At 39.2% G+C, this 24,984-nt stretch overlaps 2 protein-coding genes across 2 annotated transcripts in view; one reads left to right on the top strand and one right to left on the bottom strand.

The window, feature by feature from the left end:
* Positions 1-6,058, top strand: part of FAM3C (FAM3 metabolism regulating signaling molecule C) — a 43,596-nt gene extending 37,538 nt beyond the window's left edge. Inside the window, exons 8-9 of the mRNA XM_077773253.1 lie at positions 2,636-2,762; positions 3,853-6,058. Of these exons, the coding sequence (XP_077629379.1) occupies positions 2,636-2,762; positions 3,853-3,942 (217 nt within the window). The 3' untranslated portion in view covers positions 3,943-6,058. The remainder of the gene's footprint in view (positions 1-2,635; positions 2,763-3,852) is intronic.
* WNT16 (Wnt family member 16) overlaps positions 1-24,984 on the bottom strand; it is a 70,783-nt gene that overhangs the window by 45,278 nt on the left and 521 nt on the right. Inside the window, exons 3-6 of the mRNA XM_077773252.1 lie at positions 24,862-24,975; positions 22,479-22,765; positions 14,593-15,430; positions 14,123-14,198 (exon numbers count right to left, since the gene is read on the bottom strand). Coding sequence (XP_077629378.1) covers positions 14,966-15,430; positions 22,479-22,765; positions 24,862-24,975 — 866 coding nt within the window. The 3' untranslated portion in view covers positions 14,123-14,198; positions 14,593-14,965. The remainder of the gene's footprint in view (positions 1-14,122; positions 14,199-14,592; positions 15,431-22,478; positions 22,766-24,861; positions 24,976-24,984) is intronic.

Genomic DNA, 24,984 nt, shown 5'->3' on the forward strand with positions numbered 1-24,984 from the left:
CCCTCCCCTCTCTCTGCCCTTCCCCATTTATGTGTGTTCGCTCTTGCACTCTCTCCCCTTCCCTTCCTCGCCGAAAAATAAATTAACACACAAAAAACCCTGCAAAGCCTCTATAAGCGGTCAGTCGTAACTAAGCTGCCTTGTGAGCCTACTCTCTGCGTTTTAATATTATTTATTCTTATTATTGCAGCACGACTCACCTGCTAGTGCTGGTGATGCAAGTAAAATGTTCTGGGAAGGTAGCCAGAGAACAGAATGTTTGGTTAAACTGAAGAGTAGAATTTGACAGTCTTCCAGATGCATGACATCCTAACACCATTTGGAAACAAGTAAACAGGGTTCGGGCAAGCACTCAGAGAGTGTCCCTGTAATACACAGGTTGCCCAGTAAGCGAGCAAGCAAATGAAAAGTGATGGCTAATTCACGTAAAGATGGGCACAGGAAAACATGGCCGCGGACTTCGGGGAGAAAGCCGGAGGCATGTACACCTGATTCTCTGGAGGTCTCAAAATCTTCAGAGAGGAACGAGACTTCAGTGTTTCTTTTGTACAGGCATTTCATTTGTTTTTGTTTTCACCAGGTTGCAAGGGCATCACTTTATATAGATTTGAGTCTGAAAGTTTAAATATTCTGGGCCATAGCTGATTTTCTCAGTGATTCTACTGAACTTCCTTCAAGAAGACAGCAGTGCCCAGGCGGTAGTTAAAAATAGCTCCACTACTGGATATTCACCCCCAAAATACAAAAGCATTAATTCAAGAGATACGTGCACCCCTGTGTCTATTGTGGCATTATTTACAATAACCAAGATATGGGAGCAGCCCAGTGTCCATCAATAGATGGATGGATAAAGAAGGTGTGGTATATATGCACGTATGCACAGGCACACATGTGCACACATGCACAATGGAATACTACTCAGCCATAAAGAATAAAATCGTGCCATTTGGAGCAACATGGATGGAGCTACAGCGTATAATGCTAAGAGAAACAAGTCACAAATACCATATGATCTCTTTCATTCATGTAGAATTTAAGAAACAAGCAAAGGAAAAAGAGACAAACCAAGAAACAGCCTCTTAGCTATAGAGAACAAACTGATGGTTGCCAGAGGGGAGGTGGGTGGGGGGATGGGTGAAATAGGTGATGGGGAGTAAGGAGGGCACTTGTCCTGTAGGAGCACCAGGTAATTTATGGACGTGTTGAATCACTATATTGTACACCTGAAACTAATACAACACTGTATGTTAACTACAGTGGAGTTAAAATAAAAATGAAAACACAACCCAGCTCCATTGTCTATGGATGTGATTTTCATAAATTGTGGAAGTCTAATATATATGCAGTTCTTTCTTGTTTTATGAAGTTTTTTTTAAACAAATTTTGTTCATTGTCACGTTAGTTAAATGAGAACTCTGTTACCCAGTGTTTCTTTCATTAGTACCCTAGGAGAGCTGACTGATATTAACATGAGATGTTTCAGAGAACACTGTCAGATAAATAAGTACCTTCCTCACTGACCCTTGTGCTATTTGCAGATATAAAACTTACCTTGCCTCAGATTTTAGCAGAACAGGCCTCTGTAAATGACCTAGAAGTAGCATCTTTTGGGAGACGTATAGGACTATCAAGTACCTGCACAGGTGGCCCTTAGCTATCTTTTGTTCCTTTATTGTTGTTTTTGTTTTTTTTTAAGCTCTACAGCTAGGGTGCATCTACTGAATTTCTTCCTTTTTGTGAGACAGAGGAGACCGAGAATACTCAGCAATAGGATGATAACCTACATAACATTTATTAATGCTGTCTTTCAGTTAGCTGTTTCCCTACCAGTTAACTTTGCCCGTGCCCTTCCTCATTGGCAGGTACTTAACTGCTCTGTGGTTAATATTCATTTTTATTAAGTAACCGCTCAGCAGTTATTACTGAAGCACAGTTTATATATTTATTCTCAAGGTTCATTTTCTTTTAAATAAAACACAGTATTTGAAACACCTAGATTTCTGTCAGCATTTACCTTTTTTCAAATGCAATTTACAAAGCAATTAGTGGAAATTCAAAGTGATTTCTAGTTTTACAAAGATACTGCTTGCTTAAGACCTTGTATTAACCTAGGTAGGCAAGTGCTAACTGCAGTATCCCTTATTTACTTGGTGGATATAGATGAAAGTGAATTATTGTAAAAATAAAGACATCTAAAAGGTATTTCTTAATAGAATAAGCTTGAAATTAATTGCTTGATTTCATGTCTTTTGTCACTAAAGAACTCAAATAGTAGGAATGTTTCTCTGAAGAAAAATTTTTTAAGTTTATTTGAGAGAGACAGAGACAGCACAAGTAGGTAAGGGGCAGAGAGAGACAGGGAGAGAGAATCGTAAGCAGGCTGCATGCTCCCAGCACAGAGCCTGATGCAGGGCTCGAACTCCTGAAACCGTGAGATTATGACCTGAGCCAAAACCAAAACCAAGAGTTGGATGCTTAACCTATCAGGCCACCCAGACGCTCCTGAAAAAAATTCTTTATTCTTTTTTATGTTCTCATTTAAGCTGATACTTTCTCAATTTATCTCATGTTATATGTTAATATAATAATATAGGGTACTGTGTTTATTGTATTATTCTTTTTCTTCCTCTTTAAGACTCAATGATGAGGCACGGCGGCTCATTGCTGAACTGGGGAGCACATCTATTACTAATCTTGGTTTTAGAGACAACTGGGTCTTCTGTGGTGGGAAAGGCATCAAGACGAAAAGCCCCTTTGAACAGGTTAGTGTCTTAGATTTTCAAAATTAATGGACAAAAGTAAGTGTGAAACTATGCAATGCATATGCCTATCCCAGTTATTTGAAACTTAAACAAAGCAGCCATTAAATATTTTCATATATTTTTCATAAGCTCTTGGTAATCAATTATATGAAATAACCATGGCACTGTTTTAAAATCCAAATTTTTAAATAGTCCTACTCTACATGGAAATTTTTTTCCTATATGACAGTGCATTGGCATGTCAGTGCTTTTATCAGGACCATTAGGAAGCGTCGACTACTAAGGATTTTAATCGAGCTTTTGACACTATAACCAGTTAAGTTTAGAAATACATTAGAACTTAGAAGAATGTAAACTTCACTTTTTAACTAACAGACAATCCTTTTGATAACTTCTTTCGTTTGTTTTTTTTTTATTTTTTTCTTAATGTTTTTTATTTATTTCTGAGAGAGAGAGAGACAGCATGAGCAGGGGAGGGTCAGATAGAGAGGGAGGTACAGAATCTGAAACAGGCTCCAGGCTCTGAGCTGTCANGGATTTTAATCGAGCTTTTGACACTATAACCAGTTAAGTTTAGAAATACATTAGAACTTAGAAGAATGTAAACTTCACTTTTTGACTAACAGACAATCCTTTAGAAAACTTTTTTCGTTTTTTTTTTTTTTTTTAATTTTTTTCTTAATGTTTTTTATTTATTTCTGAGAGAGAGAGAGACAGCATGAGCAGGGGAGGGTCAGATAGAGAGGGAGGTACAGAATCTGAAACAGGCTCCAGGCTCTGAGCTGTCAGCACAGAGCCCGATGCGGGGCTCGAACCCACTAACCGCGAGATCATGACCTGAGCCGAAGTTGACGCTCAACCGACTAAGCCACCCAGGCGCCCCTCCTTTAGAAAACTTCTGCAGTGTTTTGTCCTTTCGGCCATTTGAAGGGCTGCCAGACCCCAGGGGCGGCTCATTGACGGTGTGGCACAGCAGTTGGCCATGCACTCGTCATTGACATGAGTGTCACTGAAATGAGTGCACTAAAGCACGTTACTGTAAAGCCATTCATACAGCTTCTTAAACCTGCATCTGCTTGTATTCCAACAGCACATCAAGAACAATAAGGACACAAACAAATATGAAGGATGGCCCGAAGTGGTCGAGATGGAAGGATGCATCCCCCAGAAGCAAGACTGAGGCAGAGGAAGTTGAAGGAGACGCACTTTGACCATTAATGATGGAGCTGTGACAGAGAAGCTATGTGTAAATACTTTAAGAGCATGCAGCCATCTAGGTGTGTGCATGAGCATTATCTCTTTTGATATCAGGATTATTTATTGCTAACGTAAATAGATGCCTTTGTAAATAGTCATCATAATGAGCAAATCACTGCACCATTTCTAAGCACATTTCCATAATAATAGTACAGGGGTTAGACTGCTACAGTAATGACATCTTTTAATTCTACAAGCATACCCAGTGGATAACTGAACCGATTGTGAAAAATATATTGATATATATACTGGTTGCTGTGAAAACCTATCATGGAACAATATGGATTTTAGGGAGGAAACTTTGTTTTCTTTTATATACATATCTATATCTATATATTTTGCTTTTTAATGATAGTATCTTTTAAATTAAAAAGATATTTGGCTAGTTGTGTGTGTAATGTTACTTTACAGTCTGACTCTCTGCTTTACCTTTTTTCTTAGTCTTTCTCTTCCCAAAAAAACCTAGAAATAAAGTGATAATGAAAAGCTGTTTCAGATATATGAAAAGCACATGCAAAAAAAATTTTTTTTAATATATACAGTAAAAATGTACATCTGGAAATGTAGATGGTATCCAGGACTGTAGTTTGCTGAGCTTCGTGTTAGCAGTGTGAGTAACCACCTCGCAGAAGCTGCTTAGAGCGAGACTGGGGGAAACAGCCCCACGGAGCTGGGGAAGCTGGCCATGTCCCTTGCCCATCCCAGCTAGGCGGTACAGGGCAGCTGGGTGGTGTCATTGAGAGTACCGCCGGCATAGATTTCCTTATTGAACTGTTGTCAGCATTGACCAAGTAGTTTGGAAAGAGGCCTGCTTTAATATCACAATTATTTTGATGATCAGCCAAGAAATATAATTCTGTATTTACTTCATCTAACTTCATAGTAGCAATTTATGTCTGAAGATATAGGGACTTAGAAAAGTCCTAATTAACTGAGTGGAGTGATACCATTGAAAAATAATTTTATTTGATCCCAGATGACTTCATACTCCATTCTCCATAAAATTTTGTTAACTTGAGATGTTCACTAAATGACTCAAGGTGTGTGTGCGTATATATATATATGTACATACCTATGTATGCACATATATATACATATATATACGTGCGTACACATATACACATAGTCATACTTTTAGGGTGTTAAATACATATTATGCATGAAGTAAACTGGAACATAAATTAATGATCAAACTGCTATTCACAGTAAAAGGCAACACTTAAATTTTGAATATAAATTTTAGATGACTTGTATAAAAAAAACTAAAGGCAGTATTTTTATTTTGCCGTAAACCAACTTGGAAGCTATTCAGCTCTTTCTTAAATAATAATGAGCTTTGGGGTATTGGTTCTTCTCAAACTGAATGTAATTCAAGAATAAATGCACCTTATACATTTAAAGAATTTTTGTAAATTTTTCAGATTTCTGGTGCTCATATGCTAAATCACGTCAGCATGTATATTTTGACATTTAAAATACTTCCCTAGATTATGTAAATTAAAAAGAATAGCTATTTTCTAGTTCCAGGAATGGTGAATTGATGTTGTATTTTCGCATTTTTTTTTAAATAATGGAAATACTCTCGGTTTCGCATTGTGAATTGTTTTGTTGTATTATCTGGCCACGTAACGTACCTACAGAGCTTCACAGTAATGTTTGTCAAGCATTTATTGTACTGCTCAGCGTGGAACATCTAAGACATTCCTGTGCTTGAACACACTGATTGATATCCTCAGGACCTGTGTATACAATTCAAGTGTCCAGATGGCAAGACTCCCTTTCAAGGTGAAAAGTGTGAAGTGACAGCTTTGCGAAGTTGTACAGAATGTCACAAGGAGGGACAAAGATCGGTTCTGTGGCAGCGTCGGTGCAGTTCGCTTTCGTTTCACTTCTCTCCTGTATAGATGGTGCCAACATTGGAAGCAATAATTTTCCCACACTTTATTTTCAGATATCTTGTAAAAGTCTGCATTGTAAATGTAACAACGTTCATTTCATGTTAAGAATTTTCTTTATTAAAGTCAGAAATTTGGCATTGACATTTTGGTATATTACATGGTGTATAAGGACTTTGGGATGCATATTTTTTATTTGAAATCACAAATCTTTTTTTCCGGAACAAGTGTATTATAGTATGCCTATTAAAATTAAGCGGAGGCAATAGGAAAATAATAATGATATTGGGGAATTAAAGGAAAATTCAGCCAGAGTCTTTATATTCCTGACTTTAAGTTGATTAAAGTTTATCATTGTTCTGTCTACATTTTGTATTTGTTTCAAAAATGAATCAACTAATATCTTATTATGCCAGATGAAACTCAAAGCATTTAGCCTGTATTGCACTTTGTACTTCAACAGTTTTTACAAATTCTAATTTGAACCTCTCCCCAAAAGAGATGATAGTTCAATTCAGTTGACATACCCCGTTATTGACTGAAGGAATGAGAAATGTGCTGTGTTCAGTTGGAATATTAAGAGTAGAAATGCGTGTAGAATACTTTTTTAAATGAATAGGGAAAAAGTTTTCCTGCTTACCTTCTTCCATGAGGCCTTAAGTACATGTAAATTAACAGTTACAGAGTAACATGCCAGATTTTACCTTTACTTTTAAAAAAATGTTTAAGAGAGAGAGCGTGCACAGGAAGCAGGGGAGGGGCAGAGAGAGGCAGAGAGAATCCCAAGGAGGCTCTGAGCTGACAGCAGTGAGCCTTACGCAGGGCTTGAGCGCACAAAGAGATTATGACTTGAGCCAAAGTCAGACGCTCAACCAACTGACCCACCCAGGTGCCCCAGATTTTACCTTTCCTAAAGCACCCCTCAGAATTTTGCTGCCTCTTACCAGCTTGGTTTTTCTGTCACATACTTGGTTTTTGATTGTCGCATGCCAATAGCTAGTTAATCCCATTCCCTTCAAAGCTCCCTTAGTCTCACTACTGTCCTGCCTCTGGTCTCTCCTCCCCACACCCTCTTGAGGTTCCTGTCCAATCAAGGCTAGCTAGAGCAAAAAGCTGGCCGGCCTGGCTTGGGAGTCGCAGTCTTGCTAGGCAGCTTGAAGGAGCATTGGGAAAGCCATCCGGGACCCTACGACACTTCCTCCACAGAACCTTCCTGCAATCCGGTGAGGGTGCAGACAAACTGGAGGGCAGCTATATTGAGGAAATGCTTTCAACACTAGAATATCTCTTTAGAAAGGAAAAGGGACTGGCTGATCCTTCAGTTAGAGACAGAAGAAAGGCTTCCCTTGGCTTTCTTCCATGGGCAGTTTGTAAGCAAACTTAAGACGAAGATCATCTTCCCGGTATGGCTAGTTGACCGGTACATCTTGCCGCCATTACTAAAATTGTTTAGGGTCACCTGGCTAACTCATTCACTAGAGCATGCAGCTCTTGATCTGGGGGTCTGTGAGCTGGAGCCCCACATTGGGCATAGAGATTACTTAGAAAACAAAACTCCCTGTTCAGCTCTGCATAAAGTATGCCCATCACTAGAGCGCACTGAACTCTGAAAGAAGTTGAGACAAATTGGTAAAAGGAGGGGCGCCTGGATAGCTCGGTTGAGTGTCAGACTTAGGCTCAGGTCATGATCTCAAGGTTGGTGAGTTTGAGCCCCATGTCAGGCTCTGTGCTGACAGCTCAAAGCCTGGAACCTGCTTCAGATGCTGTATCTCCCTCTCCCTCTGCCCCTCCCCTGCTTGAACTCTGTCTCTCAAAAAATAAAGGTTAAAAAAAATTTTTTAATTGGTAAAAGATAGTCCTATATTTGGAAAAAATGATTTATGAAACTGTAATCTCATAATGTTTCATGTAATCAGCCCATATTTATTTCGCTCAATCACCAGAGAGATAAGGGGCCCAAAACCTTAAGGAATGAATTCTGTAATAGGGTGTAGCATACTGGTGGAGAGTACAGACTTGCTGACTACATGAGGAACTTGAGAAAGTCATATTCTCACTACCGTGAGGTAGGGATAGTACCACGTGTTTGTGGTGCCTGCCCCGGTGCCTGGTACACACGAAACTGCTGGCACCCTCTTGCACACCAGCATTGCTTCTTGCTGTGGCCTGTGGACATTCTTTCCCACTAGCAAGGGTCGCCTGGGCCAGAGAGGAATGTCTTGAATGGATTTTGAAACTTTTTTTTTTTTACTTTCTGATACCAACTTTTTCCTTACAATAGTGAACTCATTATTTGAACTTTATACATTTGACTTGGGAACACTTTTTCTGCAATGCCTTATGCCTTCATGTGCTGTCCTGCTGCTTGGATCTGGCATCCTCGGATGGACACGCTTTCAGTACGGGGGCTGCTGAATTCCCTGCCAAGCCATCTTAGCCTCAGGGTCACCAGCGGAATGGCGAATGGAACTGCCCTGTTTTCTGCAGGCAGATCACTCGAAGCTGAGGAGAGGACAGGCCCACCTCTGGAAATCAGGTTTTAGCGAAGAGCCCAGTCTCAGTCTGAGAAGTTCTCCCATCCTAAAACTTGATGTGAATATTTTGGTTTATTTTATCACTTACAGATGTTCATTTGAACATAGAAATCTTTTCAATTATTTTAAGTTTCAGCTTCCAAAAATGTTTAGCTTCTGCATACCCACGTGTTCCGGGAGCCGGACTGGAGAAGTGCTGTGCGCAGTGTTGGACCAGAACAGAAAGGAGCCCTGAGGAAAAGGTCTTGCAAGTCCGAGCTCTGAACAGAGGCGAGATTTAGAAGCAAATGATGCTGAGAGCTGTAGTTAGAAGTATGTTTTTCAGTTGATGGGGAAGGCGGTGGTGCCTGAGAGTTGAGGTTCTCAGAGGTAGGTGAGGTGGGAGAGTCAGCGGGTGAGAATTTCCCGAGGTCTGAGGAGCAAGCTCCGGGCCCTGGTGCCTCTCCCCAGGGGAATGCAGACAGCCCTCGCTGGCTTTCCGTTCTCGCTGAGGGAGAGGACCCAAGGTTTAACATCAGTAAATGAGCTTGTACTCCTATAGATATCTGAAACTTTTAATGTTCATGTATCTATTTTGAGAGAGAGTGTGTGTGTGTGTGTGAGTGAGAGAGGGGCAGAGAGAGGGGGAGAGAGAGAATCCAAAGCAGGCTGTGTGCTATGAGTGCAGAGCCCAACATGGGGCTCGGTCTCAGGAAGCGTGAGATCATGACCTGAGGTGAAACCAAGAGTCGGAGGCTTAACTGACTGAGCTACCGAGGTGCCCTGAGATCTGAAACTTCTAACCCAGGAATGAGGTTGGAAGCCAGTTCTTGTGGAACTATTAACAACTTGCAAGGGAATGTTAAAATTCTCTTATGGAAATAATCTGTTTGGAGGAGGCTCCCGATAATTCTACAGCATTGGGTGTGTCAGACATGGACACAATTACAGTTGTGACAATCAAAATTGTAGTTCCCTATTTAGTCAACAAAGTTCAAAGTGGTTTCTCAAGAAATGATATATTGAGCATCTGGGGGGAAGGACAAGTGTTCAAGCTGGCAAAAGGAGAGAATTTCTCATTCTGGGTTGTGAAATTTATCTTTCAGCTTATAAACTTAATTTGTCCATACCCATTAAATAGAGGGCATGTTAAGGAAGTTTTATCACATTCACTTTTTCAGGTTCCCCATTTTGCTGGCTTGCCTCGTATAAAGCCGTAGGGAACAAACATTGGTAGTCTACTGAGGAACTTGAGATGAAGTACTTGCAATGGATAAGCCCTTAAACTTACAGAATGTTACATGTCAACTATATCTCAGGAAAGCTGTGGAGGGGGGGAATAAAAACGAAACAACTTACAAAAAAAATACTTTTTTTAAAAAAGAAAGGTCGGGATTATGTACTAGAAACAAATAATTACCGACTTAACATTTTGTATATTTTTACCTTTAATTAATGAAGAATTAGTAATATTCCCCTTTTATCAAAGAACAATTAAGGACAAGGGGCCACCTTAATTCTTCTTGGCTAACATGACCGACTGGATATGGCATGATTACGGGAGGTTTGATTGTTAGTAGCGGACAAAAGGGAAGGCTCCTTGGCCTGTGTGGAGGGGAGACTCTCCGAGAGTTCAGAACAGCAATAAACAGAGGGAAGCAGACAGCCCTATATCCACCACTCACACACAAGTCAGGCTTTCACTTAACTCTGCAGATTAAAAAGTCACATACGAAACTGTGGTTTGCGTTGACTTGGTCCACGTTTATTATTTCTTTCCCTTTACAATCAGTAGGAGAGTCTACTTTTTCAATTCTAATTTTGTTTCAAGAGGTTTTAATCATGCAAACCACCTCTAGTGGTTTTCCTTTGGATGTGAATGTAAATTGTTACCAATGGTCAATTTCACCCATGTATTAAAAATGACACCTTATGTAACAATTGGCTGTAAGCACAACAATGGAAAGGATGTAAGTATTTATTTAATGTCACACTAAATTAGTTTGATCTTCACCCCCAGTCATTTCCTTTTGGAATGATGTTAGGCGCTTGCATAATCCGACTGTTAGCCCACACTGGGATCCAAAATAGCAGGCGATTTAAATCCCTTTGAGCTTAGAAATCAAGAGGCAGTGTCTTTTAATTCTATTTCATGGTGAATTCTAAGATCTTGGTTCTTCTATCATCTCTCTACTGCTCTTCAAACAGGTTTATATAGCCAAACCATGAAGAAACATCCTGTAATTTTCATTATATTTACAAAGGCCCCAAACTCTGGAAATAGTATACTGTAAACTCAATGTGTGACAGTGTTGATGCTGTGTGAGGCACAATTCCACAGGGTGGTGAAGGGCACAGACTCTGACTAATACATAGGAGTTACTTAATGCCTGGTACACTGTAAGAGCTGTTTGCTATTATTTTCTATTTCAAAGGAAATGAGTCCCTGGTGTACAGTCATGTCCCCCTTTCATGCTGCACCACATGCATTTGTCCTTCTCAGCTCACCTAATCAGCCTACTCCGAGAAATGTTATGACTCATCACATCTGGTCTATAGTGAAACTGAAATTTAAAAAAAAAAAAAAAATCAAGGCATCTGAGCCAACTTTCCTTAAGAAGGGCTTGCCCTGAGGAGTATTCCTGGTTCCTGGAGATTGGACTTGAACTTTTCTTCCTTCAAGTTAGCTAAGTGGATTATAGTACTCTGGATCACTAACTAACTGGCTCCAAATGGTTGGTTTAACTCCATAGTCTCTGGGCCTTTGGGATTTGATGCAACAAGTTCCAACAGCTCATCAAATTGCCTATAAGTAAATATTTTGATGGGAAGCTTTTCCGGTTCCACATTTTAAACTAAGTCAAAACCAAACATACCAGTACTGACAGTACTTCAGAAAGTCAATGTGTGTTTCTAAAATATCTACTGTGAATATCACCTGATTACAAAGCTGCAAAAACAAAGGGTCATAGCATCTTAGATAATTAAATTCTGTTGTTATTCTAAATATAGCTATCCTAGTTCTTTAAAAACAAAAGTCTACCGACTATCATCCAGATAGTGAATAAGGAAATAATGCAGTTGTTTATAGTCAAACAAGTTAACGCATTTTTTACTGTGTTGTAAAGTACTACTACCAGGGAAATGTTTTAATTAGCAAACTTCTTTATCAAGAGGTTACAGACAATGCCATTTGATGTGTTTTTTCTTGATATCATTTTCAGACAATCATCATTGCCTCTTACCACTGTCTGTATTAAGCATTTCCCAACTTACAAAATAGTTGAACTCCTAAGCTGAAAATTAATACACCAGAGCACCTCCCTCTCTTTTCCCCCTTTTAACATCATAAAGGACATTTAAACAAGTGAAGGCTCTTTGTACCCTATACCTAATTCAGAGTGCTTTGTCTGTCTGGAAGCCTCACCCAAGTGCTGCCAGAAAGCTGTTTGCAAAACACACCACTGGAGCCGAGGACATCTAATGTCTGCGCTGCCCAGGACCCAGGTACCTTTTAATGCTAACCTAACACCCTGGTTTTCCTCTGCGGATTTACCCCTATCCTATTCTCAAGCTATGTGGGTTTAGTTGGAATGAATCACTCTCTGCCACGTTCCACCCTGGATCTTTCATTGCCTTAAACCATCAGTGTATTTACCCCCTAACCCTAATCTCCAAAGACCACTGTGATAGGTTCCCGGATGGACATATTAACCAATCAGAGCCAAAGAGTCTCAGAACTACTTTCGCTGGGCGTTTTGTGAAGGAGAAGGAGAAGAAAAAGTTGTCCATTCTCCTGTAGGAGCAACCAAAACATCTCTCGTTCCTTAGAATGAATGGTAGAATGTAAGGTCTGGAGGGAGTGTAGCAGCCATTTAGCTAAGAAAAAGGAGAGCCCGGGGCCACTGGGGGTGGCGTGCGTGGTGAGGGTCCACCCCGCCTTGTGGCGCCTGAAGTAGAAGGCAGCACTGCAGAAGCCAGCCCGTTTAGGCTGGAGCTGGAAAGACCTGAACCGTGGGAAATAGTGGTAAGTTTTCCAACCAAGCTTAACGGGAACCTGTCTGGACTCTGGACTCTTCAGTTACTGAATCAGTGCATTTCCTGTAACATTTGTCAGTCTGGGTTGCGTCATCTGTTACAACATGAAGAGCCCTCAACAGTGCAGGCAAAATAGCCTAGACTGAGTAGGAACATCTGGGCTCCACAACTTGTATTCCCGAGAGCACCACAGTGCTACCTGTAGCATGACGGGGAGTGGGAAGAAAACGAGCCGAGTCCAGGTTGTCCGTCAATAAAACCGGTGAGGAATTCAAGAATAGCTTCCACAGTGATGCCAGGGAGGAGAAGGAAAAGAAGAAGCCGAAGACACAGCTCTGGAGTCAGGAGAGCCTGCCCAGGCATCCCATAGAAGAGAGTCTGAGTTGGCATCACTGTCTTCAAGCAATGGCTGAATAGTAATCAGGTGTTTGGGAACTAGAGGCTGCCTGGTTCTACCAGTTGGTTGGCAAGGTAACTATGAAAAGTTGTCTAGCAATAGAAGAAATTAGTTGTTAATGTGAAATATCCTTCATCTTAAAAAACAAAAAGAGTGTTTATTTTAATGCAGACAAAATAGATTTACTGTGCAAAAAAAAAAAAAGGCATCAAAGTAAGTATCTTTCTTTCAGGCTGTTCTAATCAGTGATGCTAAAGATTGGTAAACCACTCTTTTAAATAAGTACTATATTTATTCAATTGTCATTTCTTAGTTTCTCATTTTTAATAATATTTCTTTGTTAAACTGTAAGGGTCACAATGAAATGTTTAGCCTTGAATTTAATATGAAGCCTGAGACATTTTCCTTGGGTTTGTTCTTTTTCGCAAATTATTGCTCTGCCTTGGGAAATAAGATTGAAAGGAAATAGGATGAGACTTATGGGCAAGGAAACATTTCTTTAGCTTATTATTAGAAAAGGAATATTCTTTCTTGTCCTTCCTGAAGTTAGAAGTTTTTTCCTATAGAATACTGAAATAGTTAACAATTCATAAAAAACATAAGCATCTAGATTAAAACGCAGCCTTAAATAGAGCCCTGTAATTTTTACCAAGAACTTGTAAAATATGATGAATTATACATGCATGAATACTAAACTTAGACCATTCAACATTCACATGGAAATGCAGCATTACATACAATATAATAAATATCCAGGATATCAAATACACAAATTGATCAATGTTTTGATTTAGATTCTTTTATCCAGTTAACACTTTTACTGCATAATTTATTATAATAGCCTAACAAGTTAAACGTAACTAATTAAAAGCAGAACTTAACTAATCTGCTGAAATAACACAATCCTCAATATCCTGCAGCATATTTTAATCTATAACATGTAAAACTGTCATTTTGACAAGAAAAACATATCCATATAACTAACTGCTCAATTAACTTCTTTTTCAATGTTTAAAAAAAGTCAGGGTTAATAGTATGAAAAGAAACAGAAGCTAATCTTATTTCTGAGATAATTTTATTACCTTAGCTCTTGGGCTTTGGCAATAAATGTCTTAAGTTTTAATACATATCATCATATAACTTAAATACTGTATTTACAAAATATATAACTTTTTTTAGCAAAATACTGTACAAAATACTGTCCTACACATTTAAAAGGTGCTTTCCCTTACGATGTATGAAAGCCCTTTATGTTTTTACCTTTAATTTTCCCATGTGCTTTCAAGATCCCTCTCTTCTCCATTATTTCAGAGCTGGGATTTTAAAGTAGAAACTTCTACAATTAAAGAATAAAGCCAAAGATAAAAGATTGCTGTATGTCTCACTGAGATTTTTCTAGATAAACTCTCCTAGTTAAAAGGCACTTAAAATCCAAATCATACATTTTACGTTTCTATGTTTAGATTCTTCCCTTTTGTCACTAAACATCTTTAGCAAACATGTTTTAGGGATGCTGTATCTGTTATGAAAATTCTTTTTAATTGCCCTCCTTTTGAAATGCATGAAAGGGTGAGTAAGCACCTTCCACTTCTGTTAACTTTTCAAAGTCTGTTTCTATGCACTGTATGATTTCTTCATCTAAAATACTGAGAGAATAAATGAGATCATGTTTACTGTTCCTTGCTGCTTTACAAGATGCGCCTTTTAAAAACATCTAATATTAAACCCACCACTATTGAGTTCCATAGCTGAGTTCCATACTCAAGGATCTCATCCTGAGCATGGACCTGGTCTCCCCGCATGAAGGCTCCTTCCTGTTCTTTCTTGTTTAGGAGACGGATGATCTTCTTGGTAGATCAGTATGTATTTCCAGACCACCAAAGGATGAACCCAAACCTTGTCAACTCCGGCATCCCAAAAAATCCACGTGCTCAGTGTGTGCTTGGATATCCATCACGTAGAGGGGGCTCTGCCAGAGGCGCAAGGGCCCAGGACTCCTGGGGCAGGAGGCGGCTTCACCAGCCCTGCACTGGGGGAGGGACCCTCCGGATGACACTCCTTTGTTGGTCACTGAGGAGTGTCGCTCAGGGCTGGAGGGAGGGGCTACTTGCAAGTGTGTACGTCAGTCATGCTTTCGCATCTCCTGCAGCGGACGTAGCAGCACCAGATGAACTTGCACTCGCACCTCTCCACGTGCCTGACCACGTGCGTGTTGTAGCCGCGGCCACAGCAAAGGAGGTTGCAGCCGTCCGCGCCCTCTGACGTGCGGTTGCACTCTCTGCCCTGCGTTCCTGGGATCCCTAGTTTCTTATCCTCCACACAGTAATTGGGAGACTTATTAATGTAGAGCAGATCATCTTTGCGGATGGGTATTTTCCTCTGATCTTTTTCTCTCCTGCGTATTTTCCTCTTTATTTTCTCTGAGATTTGGACACTGTTTTCATATTTATCCTTCAACAAATGGCCAATCTTTTCAAAAGAAGACATGGTTTTCCAGCACGTTTTCACAGCGCAAGAGCCGGACACTCCGTGGCAGCGGCAGTCTACTGACATCAACTTGGCAACAGCCTGAAACCAACAGTAATTGCATTAAATGTCATTCATTAAGTGTTTTACCCAGTAACAGAAGCACAGCTGACCTCACTTTCTGGGTCTGTTCAGTCCTGTGTAAAAACAATAGTTTTGAACATAAAGGATCTTTTTTCAAAAACTTTAATGTTTTATTTATTTTTGAGAGGGAGATGAAGACAGCATGAGCAGGGGAGGGTCAGAGAGAGGGGGAGACACAGAATCTAAAGACAGGCTCCGAGCTAGCTGTCAGCACAGAGCCCGACGCGGGGCTCAAACCCATGAACCATGAGATCATGACCTGAGCTGAAGTCAGCCGCTTTGCTGACTGAACCACCCAGGTGCCCTAAACATAAAGGATCTTTACAACTGCTTCAGGGTTCCAGTGTTTTGTCCTTCTGACACTGCAGAGCAAATATTTCTAAGTCTAATTTAAAATAGTGGACCAAGCTAATAGTGTTATCAAGGATTATCTGAGACAACCAAGGGAAACTATTTTTCTTTCTATTTTTTTGTTTGTTTAATTTTGGGCGTGAGAAGATGTTCGTGCATGCCTCCAGGTTCCTGATACCATTCAGCACCTTGCTACTCAGAGTGTGGTTCACAGACCAGCAGCACCGACACCACTTGTGAGAAATGCAGATTCTCTGGCCCCACTCCAGTCCCACAGACTCAGGAACTGCATTTTAATGAGATTCTCAGGTGACTCGCGTGCACATTAAAATTTGAGAAGCACTGATAGGGCAGTCGTCATGGACTCACAAGTGCAGAAGGCATCTGAGGAACATTGCAAATAACAAATGCACTGATCACTGAGATTCTGACTGACTTGGCCAAGGTGAGGGCCGGGCAGCGGCACTTCCACAAAGCTGCTCAGAGGACTCTAACGGGCATCCAAGCCTGAGATCTATGGATTGAGAGTTCTCAGGTTTGATCACTGTAAAAGGCTATTCCGTTCGTGCGGGGTTGGGGGACCGTGGTATCCTCTGGTCACAGACCGCATGAGAAACCCTGACTAATCAACTTAAATTGGTCAAAAGGAGAAGGGGCTGGAGAGTGTGGTTGCTCCCAGCAAATTCTTCCCTTGTTCTGGAAAATTAATTCAAAACATACGTCCTATTCTTAATGGATCAGTAGCACTATCCTAATATAGAAAAGGGATAATATACATACGTAATTTTTCAATTGAAAGTGCTGAGTTTGGTTTATTCAGCCTGAGGAATCAAATGAAATTACATATATCTGTAAGAGCCCATTGCCTGGCACGCATTAAAATCTAAATAAATGCCCCCTCTCCCTGAAGAAGAAGGTCTGGGAAGAGATGAGAAAAAGTTTGAAATGGGACTCACCGTACAAAAGCAATAGAGAGATTTCAAGAATTTGGGGGTTCTAGTCTCTTACACAGCAGGCTAGTTAACACATTTCCTTTGGTCCCTAGAGGACGGCAGAGCAGATTAATAAATCTCCGGCACTAGCTGCAGCGCTGACGGTCTGTCAGCATGCTGGGTAAAATGAGAAATTGATCTGCCCATTCAATAACTTGGAAATTATGTGTGTCATCTCACCAAAGAAAGGAAAAACCTCACAGCTTAAATTCCACTTACAGTTCTTATCAAGACTCTAAAATGACAGGTTTTATACTAAACCTGACGCTGACATGTTTGTGGAATGTTAGGTTTCCTAAAAAATTAAAGTTTCTGAACTATCTCATGAAACGGACTATTTCGGACCATTTATAATATTTGCAACCTTGAGTGAAAGCATATGGTATTGATTTGTGCAATATTCGATACTTATTAGTGTTGAAAATAATAAACAGAATAATATTTAAACCCTGTCCTTTATGGAATAGAGCGCATATGCTCTTTTTGAATTCATAAAACTGAGAAGCAAGTAGCTATGTCTATTTCTTACTCACTCAGGCAAAAGATAGCTTTCATTGATATGAAAGCAATTTATAAAGTATGGTACACAAGCTTATTTGCTTAAATTTATGGCATTTGATATTCACAAGGACTTCTATTCTTTAAAATGTCTCCAGGCAAATAAATGTTCAACTTAATGCAATCTGCCTACTTTTGTTCAGATGTTAAGGGCTTGAAGGATATGAGAAAAAGAGAGCTCAGCTAATGCTAGGCAATAACAAAACAAATTGTCCAAAGAAAGCCAAAAATCTAAGAATGTCTGTTTATGTATTTAAACCTGATCAACATTCCTCACAGTCATCACTTAGTGATTTAAAGCTGCCTCTCGCTCAGGATCTTACTGAGGGGTGGACTCTTTGTTTCTTAACCAGTTCAGACATCATGTATGGTGTGGCCAATTTGCAAAGCACAGAGGACAGAGTAGATGCTCACCAAATACTCATGGAATAGTTAGTCCAGCTCACTCAAACAGCTTTAACTCATTCTTTGTTGGTGCTCTGAATCTGAGGGAAGAACTGAAAATCTTAAACAAAGGAGTCACTGTCAGGAGAGTCAACAGAATGGAGAGGTCTTGACCCTGGGGAGCTTTCTTCCAATTCCTCAGCCTGCCACAGTGTTAGTCCGCAGAGTGACACATTACCTCCCAGCTTTGAAGGATAAAAGGAGAGACTGATTTTCAAACCTAATGATATCACCTGCTGAATTTGGGGGAGACTTTCTTGCTATAAAAAACTTATAATCTTTTAAATACCTGGAGTTAGTTATAACTTTTCAGAGATGATATTTTTAAGTTTTATTCGATTACCTTTCAATTTCAGTATGTTTTTCTCCTTAACAGTAAGTATATATAGGATTTCTATCATATGTATATTTTATATTTATATTTTATCATAAATATTTTTATTATTTATATATATTTTGCCATATATACTACTCTATATATGTATATGTGTATAGATATGGATGATATAGATACAAATATAGTCTAGGATAGAAAGACAAATAAAATTTCATCAAGGTGAAGAATTCCAATAACTTGACATGAAATTTAAATGATTATATCCTCCAAAGAAAACTCTAAGAAACTTAGGCTAATAGGGATTAAAATAAAGCAATGTAATTACCATTAGGAGAATTTGATGAAATGCAGAGTTGAGGGCAGATCACACACACACACACACACACACACACACACACACACATACACACACACAGAGTTTAACTGCAGAACTTAGTGTTACTCAGAGGACCTTTTCATAAATTATTTTACTTGTAGTTTTACAGTAAGAAATGCCTTGCACACAGCAGGTAGTTAAGGAACATGTACTTACACATTATTTCAACTGTACAAAAGAATGAACAGCATGGTGAAGACACTTGATCTATATAAGGAAAGTTGGTGATATATGATGGAAAGCCTATATATGCAGCAGGAGAATTTTAGTAGAACAGAGAAAAATGAAAGTGGAAAATGGAGTGTATTTAAGGAAATGGCAGGAACACTCCCCCAAAAAGGTATATTCTGGAGCTTTTCAGCTAGGATTCTTAATTAATGTCAAATAGCCACGCTGAGCTATAGTGATAGCTGCCATTTTCTGCTAACAGGAAAAGTAAGTGAACAGCATTCGTATGAGTAGTATGTGGTTATGAGAAAATTCCTTTCTCTACTCTAGTTGAGTTGTTAAGGTTTATAACGATATTAACAGAGGAATGTTTTGTTAACTATTGCAAACAGATGTGCACATTTTGGTGGAATATTTTTCAACTATGGGAGAGCAATTAGGAGGGTAGCATTTAATTAACTGGCTCTTTGTGTTAAGTTTTAGTTTGGTGAACTTCTAATGAAGTGAAATAGGAAAGATGTATCATTAATACTTAATATAAAAATAGAAACTGCTTAAGAAGGGGTCTAAGGAGTGACTGGTCCCACAATTTTGATTCAGAGGTAACACAGCAGGCAATGATTGTTTTCCAGTATATTGCTTTATCCAAACTTCACAGAAATGACCAAAAAAAACAAAACAAAACAAAACAAAACTCAAACTATTGTGGAACATTTTGTTATGAACATTTCATTTTGTCAACTATCAGATGATCTGGTTAAGTTTTTAGGAAAACTGTGACATAAGGTTGGATGGTTGTATGTAGAATTCCTATTCCTCTGACCCATTTTGTCTCTTTCGGTCCAAAAATATATTTGAACCTGCTGAAAAGCAAAACACTTATGTGTTGTTCAAGTACGTATAAATATTCTTGAAACAGGTCAATGAAAATTTGGGGTTGGGCCCTTCCCACTTTTTTGAGTTACTCATCATAAAACAAATTATGGGGTAGGGAAACTTAAAAGTTTATGAGGTGGACATGGGAAGAATGGAAATATTTTAAGCACACCAAAAGAAATACCCATAAATATTCCAAGTCACATTATTCCCAGAAGTTCTGCCCCTGGAAGACATCACATCATTCTGTTAGCCAATCACCATTCAGCAACATTATTCTTGGAGTCATAACTTTAGGAATGGTGTCAGAAACCAAGTGGGAATCAGAGTATTTAAGGTCAGCGGTTAGAAAATCATCTATCCTGCTCACAGCACTACTAAGCGCCAGTACCCACAATTCTCTGAACGCTTTCCTACATTTTGAGTTTGGGATTTTGAGACAAGGAAAATCAACTCAATTGAATGCAGACCTTGAACTTTACTCAGAAGAATATGCCTATTAGATTAAAATCCTGATTGCCAATCTTAAAAATGGTGTTGATTGTTCTTCCATATTAGATAATAGCCTAGAAACCTGGTCGGTTTTTGTTGTTGTTGTGGTGGTGGTGGCTGTGGTGGTGGCTGTGGTGGTGGTGGTGGGGGGGTTTTTTTGGCTGCCAGTGGAAAGAAAAATACAAAATTGCTTTGAATTGTAATATTTCATGAAAACAGACCAACAAAAACACCAGTCCAGGTAATGTTTTGTAATATTTTAAGACTCTATCTAGACCAATGAGGAACAAAAAGACTCGACAGAGAAAACTCAAATGTACACAAAATGCATATGTACATGTGTATACATATATATATATGTATATATATAGGCTGACTTATTTTCTGCATGATTAGAATAATAGCAAAAACTTTTGTAATGTGAGAAGATTGTTTTTTGCCAAAAGACAGTGGATTAAAATTGATGCTAAATAGTTGTATGTTTTTAATAAACTCAGAATATAAATACTAGTTGAAGATCAAATAGTTACTGAGGTAAATATTGCTACCTCGTTAGAAACAACACACAAAACAGAGTAACACTAAATACCAGCCTAATAATACTAATAAAAACACAGAATACTGCGGAGCTTCTCAGAAGCTTAAGGATAACTTTATTCAAGGGAATTAATTATGACATGAATTTCCAAGTTTTGTTTTCTAGTGAAATTTTAAAAATCCCTACAAAATTATTTAAAGAATGATTAAATAAGATTTAAGCTCTAAATTGATAATCAATATTCATTTGTGTTTTTTTTAAAGATATTAATTTGACTTAATGCGTTTCCCATCCTAACTCTAGAGTTTTAAAAAATATTTAAAAAATATTAAAAAGTATTAAAAAGTATTAAAAAGTGTAAGCGTATATTTGATCTCTTATATTCATATGTTAGAGGTAATTTTAAAAATCCTTTAGTGGGTAATGTTTAAATTGAAGCAGAACCTCATTTGTTTAATTTTTTAACATGGAAAACTTTAAGAAGAGAAATGTTCATAACTATGGTATCAGGCAAGAGTTACTTTAATACATTCTAAAATTTCTAAACAAAAATATGAAAAGCCTACCGAGCTATTTACTGACTTTCTTAGTATTTTGAATCAATATTCACATTGAAATTAAAAATTCAAATTTGAATTGGAAGAGTCATGGTGATAATAACATTTATTGAGATTTCTGTTTTTGCATTCTAAACCAGAATGGCTAAGTAAAGAAAGCTGGCGGAAACTTATACCTATTCTAAGTGGGTTCCATTTATTCACTTTCCAAAAAATGTAAAACAAATGTAACATATACTTTAAACATTTCTGACAGATACTGCAACTTGTTTTAATTTATTTCAGGAGAATGTGGCAGATTGCAGTGAGTGCTTTGGGACCTTTACAGGTTATTGTATATTTACAATAATATAGGATATGTGCTAATATTCCTGTCCTAAAAGGATTATTACAACATAGAAAATGTATATTCATAAAAAGGTTTTGACGGTCTTAGGAAATTCACTATGAATTGCCAAGTAATTCAGCTATGTTATAGAACTCAAACTTTATTGTGTAAATATTCATTAAAATAAATATGTAAAAGTTAAATTAAGCTACAAATTTATTTCATTTTAAGAAAACTTAGTATAAAACACAGAATTCATAAAAGAGGTTAACTAGATGGTGGTTCTTCAAATTTAATAAAGATTAAATTCAATCTTTAATATGTATATATTTAAATATCCATACATTTAATATATCTATAGCTTCTTTACATTTATCTGCATTTATCATTTTTTACAATGAATCTATATCACTTTATAATAAAATAACTAATTCTCTTAAGAAACGCTCTGTTTTACCAAACTATTAGTTAAGAGTTATGTATTCTCTAATGTATTCAAGAATGTTTGCTAGAGAAAGTACAGACAAATTGATCACATGATGTTTAGAAGACATTGCCTACTAAAAATAGATTTCAAGAAATAATCAAAAGTCATATTTAAGATGGAATTTGATTCAGTACCATTAGAAAGGCAGATCCTATAGATCTCACTCTGGCTCTATCACTAAGGGGACGTAACAAAAGTACCCAAAGGCATCTGCACATCTATTATGTTATAATTAGCGTTCCAGGTAGACACAGTATAAAATCACCAATACCTCCTGTAATAAATTTCAACCCCTATCTGATGGAGAACTTAAACTAAATCGATGTAGAAGTCATACATATTGTTTATGTATACAATAAACACACACATATATTTTACATATAGATAACATATATGTTTCTGCCAATGTAAGTTTTTAAAATCATTTGGACAGATTCACTCAGAAGCGTCATCTCAGTGTTATTTAAAGGCACTACATTGCATTCCACTTTCTGATACATACCTGCCTTCCGGCTTCATTGTTGTGTAGGTGCATTGCTAACAGTACTTTGCTTTCTTTTCCTGTGGTGTTTCTGATGGGGGAATCTAGAAACTTTCTGCTGAACCACATGCCATACTGGACATCATCGGAGCAGCCTCCCCAGTGCCAGCCTTCACTAGCTGAGCCACCATTCTGCAAGGTGGTGTCACAGGAACACTCGGTCATGTTGCCCGCACTGCATGACCTGGTCACAGAATGCACCAGGCCTGCAGCCATCACGGCATAAATAAATGCTGTTTCCTTGGTGCCTAGAACAAAACATAAATTGCTGAATGGAAGAGCCATACCTCTGTCTGTTTATGTTCACAACAAAGCCTACTGCTTACCCTCTTAGCAGGAAAGTGATTTTGCAATTGCTTTCAATGGATGCTTTAACGAGTACATATTTAGAAAGGACAATTTCGCATTGTTTTAGTCTTATAAAAAAGCAACATTAATTTTCAGTATTCCACTTGGGGAGATTTTTATGTACTGTATAGCATAAATTGCCCTCATGACAATTAGAATCATCTGTTTATTTTTAAAATTTGAAAGTATGCCAGCACCTAGCTCAGTGCTTAATAGACAATAAAAGTTCAAAAAGTACAAATTGAATTTAAAATCCTTTGCGTGGATACAGTAAACAGTAATACAACGCTCAAAGAGTCCAGATTCTCTTTATTTTTACATTTCAAATGTGTTCTCACAAAACACAAGCTGAAAAATTTGGTGTGAGTTTTGTTTGTATAAATAGTACCCTTCGGAATGCAAATTAAAATTAAGCAAAGGCCAAAGCAATCAGTAGATGTTACAGTTTACTTTCACATCAAAGACTGGTCTTTTTTTTTTTTTTTTTCTTTTTCAAGGATATCATAAATAACAATCACTGATATTAATATGGAACAGTTAAGCATTTTATCTAGTGCTAGCTAATCCTTTTACAGTCTTAAAAGCAATGAAAGTCACAAGCAAAGAAATGAAATGTCACCAGCGAAGGGAAAAAAAAGAATTGTTATAAAAAACTACTGAGTATATATTTTAGCACATCTGCAATAGAGTTTGAACTAAAATCTTTAAAAATTAAAGTCCCAATAAAGCATTGGTAAAATGGGCTAGAAGAGACTCAACAGGTGACCTTTTTTTCTTATGAGATGTTAAGATTGGAGTAGAAATAGTTGCATGTCGGTTGTCCAATAAACCTTTTCAACAGCTGATGCCCCTGGATTTCAGCAACTAAAGCATTTCTTCTTCTTCTTCTTCTTCTTCTTCTTCTTCTTCTTCTTCTTCTTCTTCTTCTTCTTCTTCTTCTTCCTCCTCCTCCTCCTCTTCTTCTTCCCTTCCCTCCCTCCTCCTTCCTTCCTTCCTTCCTTCCTTCCTTCTTCCCTCCCTCCCTCCCTCCCTCCTTCCTTCTTCCTCCTTCATTTTTCTCCCTCCTTCTTTTTTCCCCTTCTTCCTTCTTTTTTCTTCCGCAGGGGATCAGGGCTCCTTCGGAAGGGCGTGCCAGCCGAAACGCGGCGCGGCACACGCAATACTTAGGCGGCGATGCGTGTAGGGACCCGGTGGAGAAGGGTCAAAGGCGGAGGGAGAACGGAAATGAATGTGAAAAACAACGAGTCTTTCAGCGCGCAGGTTCTCAAATTCTTTGATTCTGCTGATCTTCCTAGAACAATCCTGGTTCCCTGAGCCTTTCTCCCTACGGGGTCACTGGGCACGTGTAAGTGGAACTTTGCTTGACTGCAGCTTCCCGCGCCGCGGGCGTGCTCTCCGGGGGCAGATATAAAAGGAAAGGAGAAGGGAGCGGGGAGCCAAAGCAGTCGCGCGCGGGCTGGCCGCACGTTGAGCTGTCCAGGACATTCCCTGCCACAACCACCATTATTCTGGCTGCCCCGCGCTCCGAGGCGCCAGCAAACGTGGGGCTTCGCTGCAAGCAGCCCCTTGTCCAGGGCTCGGTGCGCCGCGGAGCTCTTAAATCAAAGCAGATGCGGCGGCAGCATTCCCTGCTGCCGACATCATGTTTCTCCAGCTGGTCACCCACGTAGGGGGGCGCTACGGGGTCCGAGGGGTCGGCGGGGTGGAGTGTCGGAGTTTTTCTGCAACTCCCGCCGGGCGCCGCGGGACGGAGGAAGAGCTACAGCTCCTGGCGCCCCAGTCTGGACCTGGGGAGTCACCCCCCTCCAGGTCCGCACCTGCACCTGGACCTGGTTTCCGTCACCCCCCCAACCCCCCCCTCCCCCATGTCCCGTCCACTAACGGACCACTTTTGGGATCTAGAGAGCGACGGACCACGAGAGCACCCCTTTATTCACTGAGTTTGGAGGGGCTGTCGCCCTCCCTCCTGCGCCGTCCCCGAGGGCCCGCGACTTACCGCTGTTCAGCTCGTAGCCAAAGAGGGGGCTGGCGCCCGGCTGGGCGGCGGCGGTGACCAGGCAGTTCCATCTCTCGTGTCTGAACTGGCTCCTGCACTCCTGAATGCCCAGCCCCTCCCCCT

The sequence above is a fragment of the Crocuta crocuta genome, unplaced genomic scaffold (genome assembly GCF_008692635.1).
Source record: "Crocuta crocuta isolate KB4526 unplaced genomic scaffold, BGI_CrCroc_1.0 scaffold16, whole genome shotgun sequence".
In the NCBI taxonomy this organism is placed as follows: domain Eukaryota; kingdom Metazoa; phylum Chordata; class Mammalia; order Carnivora; family Hyaenidae; genus Crocuta; species Crocuta crocuta.